The 14,523-nt window shown below is 47.3% G+C and overlaps 1 protein-coding gene across 3 annotated transcripts in view; it reads left to right on the forward strand.

The window, feature by feature from the left end:
- LOC135366597 (RING finger protein nhl-1-like) overlaps positions 1 to 14,523 on the forward strand; it is a 53,799-nt gene that overhangs the window by 36,018 nt on the left and 3,258 nt on the right. For all 3 annotated transcript variants that reach the window (XM_064599376.1, XM_064599377.1, XM_064599375.1), the window contains exons 4-6: positions 6,351 to 7,761; positions 9,352 to 9,633; positions 12,291 to 12,530. In XM_064599376.1, the coding sequence (XP_064455446.1) occupies positions 6,351 to 7,761; positions 9,352 to 9,633; positions 12,291 to 12,530 (1,933 nt within the window). The remainder of the gene's footprint in view (positions 1 to 6,350; positions 7,762 to 9,351; positions 9,634 to 12,290; positions 12,531 to 14,523) is intronic.

A 14,523-nucleotide genomic window follows, 5' to 3' on the forward strand; every position in this document is an offset into this window, starting at 1 on the left:
AACAACAACAAAAAAGATAGTCACAACAGTTACGCTTTGAAACGATTTTCCAAAGATCACGTCTAAAGGAGTCAAAAAAAAATTCTAGGAAATTTATCGGAACAATGACCCGGTTCAGAAGTTCCCATGCAGGGCCCCTGCTCGATATAAATGGAACAATTCTTTCTGAGAACGTATAGTAGGTACTTACAGAAGGGCGCAAACATTCCTTCAGTATGGACATGCTCTATTACTCTAACGGTAGATGGCTTATATTGATCGCATTATGCCTCCGTAAACATTTCGGGAATGTCATACCTCGCAGCCTGATTCCCCCTAATCCACCCCCAGAGCTCATCCATTACTGGGTAACATTAGTGGGTTGCGACATCGCACTCCATCGATGACGGCTCGCACGACGAAATGTCGAGGATAAGTGAATTTCCTCTCGATTGTTCTAAGTCGTGGACGTCCTTTCTCGGCTCTCTGAATCACTTAATGTTGTTTTGAAAAAGCTTTTATTGGATATACGGATCAAAAGCAAAGTAACTTACTTTGGGTAAGGCACTTTACGAACAGCGCTGCAGGGTTGCGGAGAAAAAGAAGCCCGTATAGTTAAGTAACTGCACATGTGCTCCGTACCGCGTTAAATTGTGCTTCATGTTGCTTTTGGAACGTCTGCTAACGGATGGAAGCCTCGTTCAGGCCCAGACGTAACTTCGTTACGCAAATAGTTATTTCGAATGGAGTCACGTGATAATCCATTCCGGCCTCTTCGAAGCGTTAGCGTTAGAAACTGACTCTTTATATGCAGCGCAAACGTGTACTTCTCGAACGTTGTACTAAGAAGTTAATGCGAAAAATTGCGGTAATGCGTAGCGGCATCGTCACAATGACATCCCATGCGTAGCGACCTCCTATTGGCCTCCACACACCAGTCGTCCAATCATTGCGGGAGATCGTCTGAGGGGACCAATGGGGTGCCGCGCTGCATTGCGAGCCAATCGTCGCTCCTCCGTGTTTCCTGATTCGTTGAAAACAGGAGGCGTGCGCTTTCATTTTCTTTTTTTTTTTTTTACACATTAAGCCAAATGCAAAGTGCACAAGCTCGCGCGGCTGAGTTTTACCGTGCTGGTCACGTCACGTCGAGACTGGTAGGTACCCGGGATCGAATCCCGAATCCGGGTGCGAGCTGCGCTGTCTGGAGTTTTTCCTGGGTTTCCCTCAGACTGCGTGTCGGCACGGTTCTCTTAGAAGTCGGCCCAGGATGCACATTCTCCCAGAGCGCTAGTCGTGACGTTGCCCACCTACACTCTTAGAAATGAACTTCACCGCATAACGTGCTCCTAGCCAACCATCATCTCGAATGATATCGTTATCTGCCCTGATTTGTTGAAAACGGGAGGCGTACGCCTTTTTTGTGACAATTATGAACAGCATAAGTGTCACAAAAAAGGCGTACGCCCCCCGTTTTGAACAAATCAGGGCAGATAACGATATCATTTGAGATGATGGTTGGCTAGGAATGTGCTATGCGGTGGAGTTCATTTTTAAGAGTGTAGGTGAGGCCGACAACGGCGAGGTGTTTCAGCAATTCCACCACAAAATGTAAAATGACAAAAAAAATGAATGAATGGAAAAAAAAAAAAAAGGAAAAGGCGCATCCATCCTGATTTCAACGATTCAGAGGCGAGAACGAGAGTATTAGGAAAGATGGTTGCCTATGAACGTGTCATTCAGTGAAGCACCACGTATCACGTGACCACACGAGTTCATCAGAAGCTTAACAAACGCATCGTGCACACTGACGATATTTATTTCATTCCTCTCCAGTAGGACACTAACGTCGACTCAAGCACGCCGGTGGACACGCTGTCGCACGTCGTCAAGAGCCCCCTGTACATATTCATTTCGATTTCCAGGCCATGCACGAATTCTCGTCGGACCGTTATTCGCTCAACGTTAGGCTTTGGCCATACTACGAAAAACGTGCACATTGGTCTGCGATATTATCAGCCAATCACAGCTTTCTTGTTACTGTTCCCTCCACTGTCTTCCACTCTCTCCAAGCTCTTTGCGCATGCGCACCTCCCCTGTTAGATCAGTGACAATACCTCACACACTGCTTATACGATCCCGAGTTGATTGCAGATTGGGAGTTGACAGTCCCTACAATATTAATAGTTAGAAAAGTAAGGCGCAGTTTCGGTGTTCCCTGAATATTGGAAAAGTATATAAAAGTAGCTTATATATAAGAGTAGAATTTTCGTGGACCGTACGGTATCGTTTTGCGTGCGCTACGATAAATAATAACAATAAGTTTTATAAACAAATAAAACTTTTAGGTGATTATATGTATAGGTGCTTTTTCGCAAATGACGACACAAGCTTCACCAGGCGGCGCTCGGCAACTGAATCACGTGACACAGACAGGCGAAATTTGGTTATAATTGACAATACGCTATATTAAATGAGATGGACAAATTTATTTTCGAAATAATCCGGTGTTATTTTGTAATTCGCGTCGTTGCTGTTGTTTCGTGCTTTCTGTGGCATCGCCTCCATGTTTAATCTCGAACAAGTCGAGATCCTACAAGACAGTTTCGTTTGAGCCCTGCGTGTGTGTGCGTTCGTCTTTTACGTGTGCTCAAGCTCAAGGTTTTTTCTGTGCTATGAGTTCCGTCGAAGTCCTGTAGAGTATACTCTTAAAAATGAACTTCACGGCATAGCACGCTCCTAGCCAACCATCATCTCGAATGATATCGTTACCTGCGCTGATTTGTTGTAAACGGGAGGCGTACGCCTTTTCTGTCACAATTATGAACAGCATATAAGTGTCACAGAAAAGGCGTACGCCTCCCGTTTTCAACAAATCAGGGCAGATAACGCTATCAATCGAGATAATGGGTGGCAAGGGGCGTGCTATGCGGTGAAGTTAATTTTTAAGAGTGTACGCAGAGGCGATGGCGCACGATATACTGAAACTAGCTGATAGTGGCAACCTAACGAGCAACAGATTGCGCAAAAAAAGTAACGCACGCAAAGCGATAGCGCATACGGTCCACTCAAAACGCTCCGCTAATTTAGTTCGCGCTTCGCCAAACATAAGCAATGAAAGGAGAATAAAGAGGGTAAATATGAATAAAGCCGGATTAAAATAAATAAAACGCGCCAACAATGCCCGGAAAACCACGTGACACAGCTCTTGATAAACGACGTATTTATCTCACCAGACATTATTTTTCCAGCTGATGCTCTATATTACGCTTTGAAAAAGTTAAACGTTGCTCTCAATTAACTAATTAAGATGATTGGTGAAATTGAAGTGTTACTCATCTTTCCGGCATGAAAAAAAAAACGAAAAAACGAAACAAAACAAATAAACTTTAGATACTGCAGATTTCCTGCGCGGGAGGATAGTTTTTGTTGTCCCCTGAGGTCCTTCAAAACAATTATCATCGAAACCTCGGAGACAAGATGTCACCCCTCCGTTACGTTCTGATAATACTCCTATCTTGTCCGCTGCTGTCGGGGTTTTTGTTAACATACGTCACTCATGTTTTCACCCTCTCATTTAACGTGCACACACCTCCCCTTTTTGGGTGCCATGTTGAGCTAAACACTCACCCTCACGTGTGATAAACTAAACCCGAGAGCGCCTTGTTCCCTCTGCAGGTAGGTAGTGCACTATATAGAGAACCTTACAGCACGGTGTGTGAAATGTTATTGCGTAGTGTAACCCTTTTTAACCGGCCTATATATACGCCTGTATTTTTACACCTGTGTATGGCCACGAGTGTTCACGTTTACCTATACAAGCCGGGAGAATGTAATGCTGTTGGTGTAACTGTGAACCGTTGTGGACGGCGTCATTTACTTGGTACATGACAGTGCATATTTCAGTTTTGTTCTGTGTCGGTTTTCTGCACGTTGTGAAACTCATGGTAGAACCTTACGATGTGAAATCCCTCATGAAACGGAATGCTTTCAGGTGGAATTGATTACAATGATGACAGACAATGATGTTTGGTCTTTTCGTATTTCTGATTGTTCACATTAACTTGTACGTGGGCCAGAAATGGGACGCCAATCGTCTGCAGAAAAGATTGTCGAACTCAGGCTGTACTTATTCCACGGGCATCCGCGTTATAAGTCTTATGTCATGGTGTTATAAGCCTGCCAAACGGGCGGTCTTCAATGACCATTGAAACCAAGGACCATTGAAAATGCGCGTACCGCCACCAAGCGTGTAACGCGTCAACTTCTCAACGAGCATTGGATCCAATGTTTCCTTGACACATTACACGCTAGGTGGTGCTACCTGCATTTTTAATGATCATTGATCTCACTGGTCGCTGAAGACTGCCCCTGTGACAGTGGTATAACCTTACATGGTGGCAGTTTTCTGTACGCTCAGCCGACGGTGATTGAGGGGGCACTTCGCGTCAAGTTAGGTGCCGTGAGATGGCGATGTTCCCTTTCGGTCCCTGGGAGTATCCCGTAGCGAGACTGACCGCATCATCGTCCTCTCGGAACGTGATGACGATTGATTGGTTACAAATGCAATAAAAATTTTAGCTGTATATCCTTAGTGGGATATTCGCTCGCCAAGCATCAGTTCGTAGATTTCCGTTTGCACGGGTGTGCATCCCCTTAATTTACCGAATTTAATTTCTCTGCTTCACTTTCCGCCTACACGAGTATAATTTATTACCGGCACTAGAGATCGTTGGAATCTACACGGTTTGAAATTCCCGCTCAGAGAGACGGACACGCGACGTCAGTGTGACGACACTGTGACGACACGAGGGCGTTCCCTAGGCGCCTGTCTCACGTGACCTCAACTATGGGAATGGTTGACTTAGGTCGGAGAGCACGTGATCACGAGGAAGTGTGAGTGTGTGGTGGGGGTATACGCTCACACGTAAGCCTTCTGGTGATGACGTCACCTATACGTAACGCGGGCTGATGAGGAGATGCCTCCTTCCTGCTCTTCCACGCCCGTGCGGGTCTGCTAGATGCTCTCACGACAAGACACATATAACTCCGGAACTATCGTCGACTGCAAACGAAAGGGCTTACAGGATAGCCGCTTGGAGTCGTACCCTCTTACAAGACATGACTATCTCAATAAGCTATGCAAGTAGGTCAGGTTGTCTCCGCAGCACCCTAGTTTTCCCTCACTCCCCTATTGCCCGTGGAGCGACCTCATCCGGCACTCTGCCAAATAAGGGGGTAACACTTCGAGATTGAGGTACACGTCTCCCTTGGACCCACGTCTGATCCATAAATACCCACTTATTGCTACCTTGTGAGTGGACATACAGTTCGTCACGTGGTTTCTCCAAATTTTATCCTCTCCCCTGCGTAGACACAAACCGAACATTGTCACGTGCTTCGTAGTGATGATCGGGGCCGCCGTGAAAAATATTTCGATTAAATTCGCAGTGAATTATTTGTAATTGAATTTTATATCCCGCGCTCGTGCTGTCGTGACGTCACTGTCAGTTACTTTCGGTTTCGTTTCCTGCCAAACAATCAAGCCACCGACTCGAGACAAAACTTGTTGGTACGACACACGGGCAGTCTTCAATGGACGATTGAAACCAATGGCCATTGAACATGCGTGTGTCACCACCAAGCGTGCAACATGTGAACTATAATGTGAACCTGTCAGGGAGCATGAGATCTAATGTTCTTTGAGAAGTTGAAGCGTTACACGCTAGATGGCGCTACATGCATTTTCAATGGTCATTGCTGTAAATCAGCGTTGGAGACTGCCCGTGTTTCGTAATCAACAAGTTTTGTCGCGCACCCTTGTAATGTACGCCAAGGTGTGGTATGGCATCTGCAAGTAACTTAGATTGTAATACAACGTTAATCTCAGTATTAATCGGTAGCTCCCTACCGTCCTTTTAAGCAACGGAGTGTAGCGTCTTCTGTAACACGAATTACTTAAGCAGAGGAACGCAAAAGGATTCAAGGGCGAAACTCCCGTGCTTTCACAATACGTGCCGTGATAAATTGTTTTTTTAACAGATCTTTCAAGCTGGAATTATATTGTTACTAAACGCCCCTTCCACTGCCTAATCTCCAGCATTCCTGAATTGGGCAGAGAGACTTGAAGAGCGCGGAAGCTTCCTCTTTCAAAGCGCTTGTTGTTGTTAAGTGCACCGGTGTGGTAGACTAACATCGGACGTGACGGTCTCTTTACAGCTGTGAGAATACGCATATTTTGCTTAAGGTATAGGCCATGATTAATCGTGAACTTGCCATCGAAAACACTGCTAGTGTTCGTGTGACGAGATCGGCAAGCATGGGATATGCGATCTAAGATCGGGCTTATGTTTTCGTCTCCCCAACCGCTGCAGGTCCACAAGAGCGCCGGTGGCCAAGAGTGTATCAATAGACAACGAACGCAGGCCCGGAAGCGCCGCCGAAAAGAGAGAGGAACAAAAGAATCGCACCCCATCCGTCACACATACCGCCCCATCACTTTCACAGCCTTCTGTCACAAGAGGACGCCAATCGCAACCAGCACCCCAACCAACCCCGCAAATAGGGGAAGAGGAGGGGAGTTCTTCTGAGGCCACGTCGTCAGAAGAAACCACCGAATCAGAAGAAGAGGAAGACGAAGAGGAGGAAGACGAAGAGGAAGAGGAGGACGAGGAAGAGGAAGACGACGTAACCGTAGAAGAACGAACATCGACGACACGAAAACCTGCAACGCCGGTTCAGGCCCTACAACCGCAGACTCAACCGAAGAAAGCAGAAGACGCTTCGACGTCCTCCGTGTCTGCCCTTTTAAACAGGAGCGCGCAGGCGCGACGCGGGAGTCAGGACGTCCGAACGTCCACTCCGCCGGGGACCCGGAGAGATGGTCCGAACCGCCAGTCGCAGTATGCTAGAGATAAGGAGGAAGAATCTAGACGCCTTCAGGATAGGTACACGTCGTGGAGAGATTCGCCGTCCGCGTCAGTGGACGAGCAACCCTCCCGCTATCAAAGCAGTTACATGGCTAACCGTCGGAGGCCTACCACGAACGAGGATGACGACGACGTTTTCGGAACCAGTAGATTTCTCAGCCGGAGCAAAAGTTCTGCCTACGTCGGACAGGACGACGACACACAGGAGGACCGACGGGAACGTCGGAGGAGCACCCAGGAGTCGCCTTCTGGGAGGGCGCCCCCGTCGTCTGCTGCGGCTGCCCTCCGCAGAAGTCGACTTGCACGGAGTAAAAGCTCCAACGAGGTCTTGCCCGGAGAACTCGACAGCCCAGAAGACACGACCTCCCCGCCGTACCGCAGTAGGTACGGTTCTGAGGACGCCACCAGCAACGCTCTGTCCAGGTCGCGCAGTTCTCACGCCGTTAAGGAGCCGTCGCCTGAGTACGACCGCAACGGCCCAGGGTCATCATCTACCTGGGCCCAGTACCTTAGGAACAAGTACGGAAACCGAGGTGGGACGAATAACAGTACCAGGACGTCGGCCCCTGTGTCAAGGTCAAGGAGTTCGCACGCTCTCTACGGCCGAAGTGGGAGCGATGACGATAACAGTACCGACGAGGAGGTCGGACGAGGTGGCAGCAGGAGGCGAAGTCACGGGGACGGAATGGGTGGAGGGTACGGCTTCCCCAGGAGCATGTACCTTCAGAAGAAGAGGATGCAGCTCAAGATCGGCACGCGAGGCACGGAACCGGGCTGTTTCACGTGGCCTAGGGGAGTTGCCGTTGGGCCGGATAACTCCATCGTCGTGGCCGACAGCAGTAACCACAGGGTACAGGTAAGTAGCGCATTTACCGTACGCGACGAACGATACCAACGAGCGCTGAACGAAACGCGGGTTGCACCGAAAGAACACACGCATGGCTGTGTCCCATCGATGTCTTTATCCCGTGTGCACAGCAACTAGGCGCATCTAGTTTGTCCAAAACTTAATACTGCCGTCCCACACTCTTAGAAATGAACTTCACCGCATAGCACGCTCCTAGCCAACCATAATCTCGAATGATATCTTTATCTGCCCTGACTTGCTGAAAACGGGAGGCGTACGCCTTTTTGTGACACTTATGCTGTTCATAATTGTCACAAAAAGGCGTACGCCTCCCGTTTTCAGCAAATCAGGGCAGATAACGATATCATTCGAGATGATGGTTGGCTCAGATGGTGCTTTGCGGTGAAGGTAATTTTTAGGAGTGCAGTGTCAGTGATCCCAGAGCGCTGTAGGCCGACTCCATAAATATCGATCGCGGTCTAACCGTTTACAAATGTGGAACCTGCTCACAGCTTTACATACCTCGTATCAAACAAGACAACGCGTTTTTTTTTTCTGCTTTCGTAGCTTGATCGCAATGTTACCTGAATTCTGTAACACTGCGGCCTACATTCAGAAGGTATACCTTGAGTCACTGAATAGCTTCAGAGTAGTGCAACTGATGTACAAGTGCAAGTTCTACGCCAGAGGGCGCCGTGTGGGGGCGCCATATACACTCTTAAAAATGAACTTCACCGCATAGCACGCTCCTAGCCAACCATAATATCGAATGATATCGTTATCTTTCCTGATTTGTTGAGAACGGAAGGCGTACACCTTTTTTGTGACACTTATGCTGTTCATAATTGTCAAAAAAAAAAAAAAGGCGTACACCTCCTGTTTTCAACATATCAGGGGCGAGAACGATGTGACTAGGGTAGTTGGCTAGAAGCGTGCTATGCAGCGAAGTTCGTTTTTAAGAGGGTGTGGCTCCACTGGCGTGTCAACAATGCCACCGAGTTGCAGATTTTGTCCAATGGGAGAGCGGCGCTCTAAGTGTTGCCAGTTGGCTGTCGGCATACTGCCGGGGAAAAGGAATGCAATACTTTGAGCGAAGCTATTGAGTGACTCTACACTCTTAAAAAAGAAATTCAGCGCATAGCACGTTCCTAGCCAACAGTCATTTCAAACGATATACTTATCTGCCTGATTTGTTGAAAACGGGAGGCGTGCACTTTTTTTTTTTTTCACACAAATATGAACAGCATAAGTGTCACAAAAAAGGCGTACGCCTCCAGTTTTCAACAAATCAGGGCAGATAACGATATCATTCGAAATGACGGTTGGCTAGGAACGTGCTATGCGGTGAAGTTCATTTCTAAGAGTGTAGGTATACCTACAAACCGAAAAGCTTTTCAGCTGCTAAAACGCTCCTCCTGGAGCTCCATTGGAATGCTCATAGCGGAGCAAAGTGCTTGTCTTGTTAACGCCGAGTCTTAAGCATGGCCCACAAGTAGCCGTGCTAAACAAAAAAGAAACAGAAGAAACATATTTGCTCTTCTTTTTTTTTTTTTTTTTTTTTGTACCTATGTAATTCGCTCCTCTGTACGTATTTTTCAGGTGTTCGACAACACCGGTCGATTCCAGCACGAGTTCGGGACGTACGGCAGCTCCGAGGGCGAGTTCGACTGCCTGGCAGGTGTTGCCGTGAACCGCATTGGGCAGTTCATAGTCTCCGATCGCTACAATCACCGCATCCAGGTGTTCGATCCTTCCGGACGCTTCTTGCGTTCCTTTGGCTGCGAAGGACGAGTTGATGGTCGGTTCAACTACCCATGGGGTATCACCACCGACTCGCTCGGTTTCATCTATGTCTGCGACAAGGAGAATCATCGTGTACAGGTAAATGCAGTAGCGTACTTTATATTGCTTGTATGTCGACAGGAGTGCTGTCGTTCATTTTGTTTAAACACGATGGCGGTTTAGCTGAACGTGTTTACGTCTCGCCCCCGCTTATAGAGTAAGGCGTCTAAACCGATCGGAGCAGTGCACTCTTAAAAATGAACTTCACCGCATAGCACGCTCCTAGCCAACCATAATCTCGAATGATATCGTTATCTGCCCTGATTTGTTGAAAACTAGAGGCGTACGCCTTTTTTGTGACACTTATGCTGTTCATAATTGTCACAAAAAAGGCGTACGCCTACCGTTTTCAACAAATCAGGACAGATAACGATACCATTCGAGATTATGGTTGGCTAGGAGCGTGCTATGCGGTGAAGTTCATTTTTAAGAGTGTGCGCAAGAAACAATTTTTAGTGAAGCATCTCAGCAGCCCGCTCGAGCCTCGTGATAATCTGGTATATGCACTAACTAAAGCTACAAAAGAAAACGTGAAGCAAACTTGCATTGTTCCTGAGTATTTTATTACCCTATATTGTTTGCTGGTAAAAACGCACACCGGCACTACAACATTAAAAACAAATAAAAGCTTGACGTTTCGGGAACAGTACTGCTCCCATCATCAGAAACAAGCGTCCCGGCTAAATTGCTTACTTATCTATTAACGGTATAGGTAGCAGTCCGGAAGAGGGCCTGGGTGGTTTGTTGACAGAAGTTGCTTGTCTTTTTGATGAACCAAGATTCGAGTTGTTTACGTACTCCTCATCGTTCATCGTTCGGAGTACGTAAACAACTCGAATCTTGGTTCATCAAAAAGATAAGCAGTTCTTTCAACAAACACCAGGGCCCTCTTCCGGACTGCTACCTATACCGTTAGTAGATAAGTAAGCAATTCAGCCGAGACACTTGTCTCCAGTCATGGATAGTAACTAAGTTAATTTTTAACTTGTAACTGTAACTAGGTACTTTTGGGGTTAACTAGTTACAGTAACTAGTTACATTTCGAGAAAAGTACCTTTTAACTGTAACTAGTTACTGTTTCTGTGAATGTAACTGCAAAATGTAACTAGTTACTCAAATAAATGTCGATCCTTTTTTTATGTACGTACACGCGTCGTATTTTTCCCTGTGGGAGAGCCACATATTGACTTATACAGCTTCGGGTTAAGTGCAATAATACCTTTATCGCGCTTGAGTAAATGTAAATAAATGTACGTTTTTAACGATTGTATCACCCTCTCATGGTCATTTTTATAAAAAGTAACTGTAATGTAACTAAGTTTCTCTCAGTCACTGTAACTGTAACTAGTTACTTGACCAAGAAAGTAACTATAACTGTAACTAGTTACTTGACCAACAAAGTAACTACAACTGCAACTCAGTTACTTTTTAGAAGTAACTTACCCAAGACTGCTTGTCTCTGATTACGGGAGCAGTACTGTTCCCGAAACGTCAAGCTTTTACTTTGTTTTGAAGTGCCTGTGTGCGTTTTTACCAATAACCATGACTCCGGAACTTTGGACTATATTCATTACCTTATATTACAATATCATTTTCATTAGTTTTTTAAAATTCCGTGTAAGCGCCGCGACGCAGCTGTGGCTTTGAGCGGCGCACAGACGTGGACAGATATGGAGAGAGGACAGCAGGAAGGAGTGGGGGCATAGGGGACATAGAATACGTCCTGGGCCGACTTCATGAGGAACTGTGTCCACATTCGTCCCCCACGGCAAGTCTGCTGGATAACCCAGGGAAATCCTCAGACGGCACTGCCGGTGCTGTGGATTCGAACTCGTGTCACCTCGTCGTCTCGGCGTGGAAGGTGATCCTCATCCTAAGCACTGCGGCACGCGAGCTGGTAATTTTACTTGTGCAGCGCGAATTACGTCATCTCTCTGCATAACATACAATATTGTAATCATTATAACATGTTATTATAATTTATCATCTTGCCTTACACTATTTTGTCTTACTACCTTCTACACTCTTAAAAATGAACTTCACCACATAGCACGCTCCTAGCCAACCATCACCCCGAATGACAACGTTCTCGCCCCTGATTTCTTCAAAACGGGAGGAGGAGCCTATTTTGTGCCATGCATAATGAACACAAAATAGGCTCCTCCTCCTGTTTTCAACAAATCTAGGGCGAGAACGTTGTCATTCGGGGTGATGGTTGGCTAGGAGCGTGCTATGTGGTGAAGTTCATTTTTAAGAGTGTACGGCACATTGCACGACAGCAACATTGTTTCTGGCGCTGAGCACGTATACGAGAAGCTGTCGCGCTGACGACTTAAAACATAGACTACTATTGGCTGCACATACGGCCGATGGCGGCTCATCTCCATAGCAACGGCACACCGGAAGCACGCCGTGATTCGCGGACGCTTAATGACTACGTCACGTCGTCGTTTAACGAGCAGGCTTTGTTTACTGTATGTTGCGTTCTGGTTGGCGGCGAGAGAAGGGGAAGGGCCGCTCTGGAAATCCGTTCCCAGATGATCACTGGACGCATGCTCAGTCGCGCTACCGCTCGCCAGCTCACCGAAGCGGGACCTGGACACGCGAAGCACGTTCAGCTAAAACTGTCACACGTTTAAATATGTCTTTTCAGTCTCATTAAACAATGGGAACCCTAACCAGTGTTTCACGCCCAGGTGTTCCAGTCTGACGGAACATTTGTCGGCAAGTTCGGTACGCTGGGATCCCGTCCGGGCCAGCTGGAACACCCGCACTACGTGGCCGTTTCCAACACCAACCGGGTAATTGTGAGCGACTCGAACAACCACCGCATCCAGATATTCGACGTGAACGGAAGGAGCTTGTCCAGCTTCGGCTCCGAGGGATCCGACGACGGCCACTTCAAGTTTCCTCGGGGCGTCGCCGTCGATGACCAGGTATACCATGCAGGGTTTCCACTTAGTGGTATTATACGCAGTAGTTTTGCGGAATAGCGTTGACAATAAAGAGTCTTAGTACGGTATCGCCTTTGCGTACGTAAGGGATAGCGTTGTTAGTTCTGCGCACCCCCATAACAGGAAGCGAGCTTGGCGCAGTGCGCAGAATCACCAACGCTACCCCTTACGTACATACGTCTCTAATAGACCTCTACCTGTTTGTAAACAAATGACGTCATAGTGTCCGACAGCGCCGCGAGTTTGGTAGAGTTGAACTACGTTCAGATCTAGTGGCGAATAAGGTCGCGCCCGAAAGCCACGGTCTTGAGGGGATTGCGATGGTCTCTGAAAGGGACGCGACCTTCGGTCCTACTTTTCTTTCAATAGGAGGCAGCAAACAATTGCGAATTCGTGGAACCCAGCTCTCCCCTTCCAAGCTGTTTCGGTTTCGGTCTGTCTACCAACGTCATGATGACGTTTCTCGGGTACAGGTTCATAGAGAGTTTAGTAGACCGTTTCTGCATCTCCGCTACGGCATTGGTCTCATGGCGCATGCGCGACGGAATAGCGTTATCGGAGACGTCACGCGGATTGCGACTGGGGCTCCGCGAGGAGAAGATGAACAAGGAAGGCCAATTACGCGAGAAGCAATATGGCGGAGCGGGCTCCGGTAGCGTTCTTATGCTGCTCAACGTGATTGCGAGTCACCCTTTCGTGAATTGAATTGAATTGAATTGAATTTATTCAAGAGATGGGAATGTAACTTACACTGGCTATGTACAAGGGATGGCCTAACCAACGTTGGATTGGTTGGCAAGGGATGGCAAGGGATGGCCTACGTCGTGGATGCAACGAAATGGATTGCAATAAGAGAACTCCTCAACAGACATCAAGATGGCGTATATGAAGGCCCGCTGATTGATGGACTGCGTAATGTAAAAGCCTGTGTCTGGGCCCACAGAGGGACAACACGAGTTTTGACGTCGGACGATTTGCGTCGTTTGTCCGTGTCGCCTTTCTGTGTGGCCACCAGACATAGGCTTTTACATTATGGAGTCCTCAACAGCGTATACCATCGGAAGGCTTCGCGGTTCAGGGTTCGGAACTTGCCATGCGGGAGTGCTACGACGTTAATTAACCGTATACCGTCTCCTTCCAATGTGTACGAAAACGTCAACAGTGTCATTCTCGGGTATCGTGACAGCGCTTCGGACTACCGTACCGTGTACCGTAGCGGGACGTGTGCAAAATGGTTTACTGAAACTCACTAATATCCTAACCATTATCCTTCCATGGGTCACACGTTTGTACCGTCAACGTGGACCGGACCGCACTCTTAAGAACGTAATTCCGCTGTATGACACCCACCGTCCCCAGACGAGACTTCCAGTTTTCCCTGTTCTTTTTCATCTTTTTCCCTTCTCTCCTTTTTTCTCCTTCCCAACATTGGCGATGAAAGTGCTGGCCTCCTTCCAGTCATCAGCGGACGGGGCATTTGCGTACATTACTAATGAGCTAGGAAAGCAGGCTCCGTTCCTCTTCTGCCTGCACCGTTATATTGCTAAAGAGCTCGTAATCGCTTTTCGTTTCGCAAAAGAAAGAAAAAACGTTTTGGCGATAGTCGTTTTCAGTGTCGAAATGACAAGGATTAAGCACTTATGGGTTGTACGTAAAACGCCGCTTCGAACGCTAACTGTGTCATTTTAATTAATGAAAGAATTAGCAAAGAAACGACAAAATAAAATCTCTCACAACCACACTTAACTGACAATTTATCTGGAGCGAGTATGAACGTTATTTTCGTTGCACAGTGTCGTATCAGCGCGCAATTCAATCTACAGAAACGCATTTGGTAACCAGCAATGCGCAGAACGACGTAACCTTGGACGCGCATGTGCTGTTGTGGAACATTCGTTGTGCATGCTTCAGAAATCGACAACACATTTTTCCCGCATTTGTGTAATGAACTCGAGCGATTGACCACGGCACAACT

This window comes from Ornithodoros turicata, chromosome 8 (genome assembly GCF_037126465.1).
Source record: "Ornithodoros turicata isolate Travis chromosome 8, ASM3712646v1, whole genome shotgun sequence".
NCBI lineage: Eukaryota > Metazoa > Arthropoda > Arachnida > Ixodida > Argasidae > Ornithodoros > Ornithodoros turicata.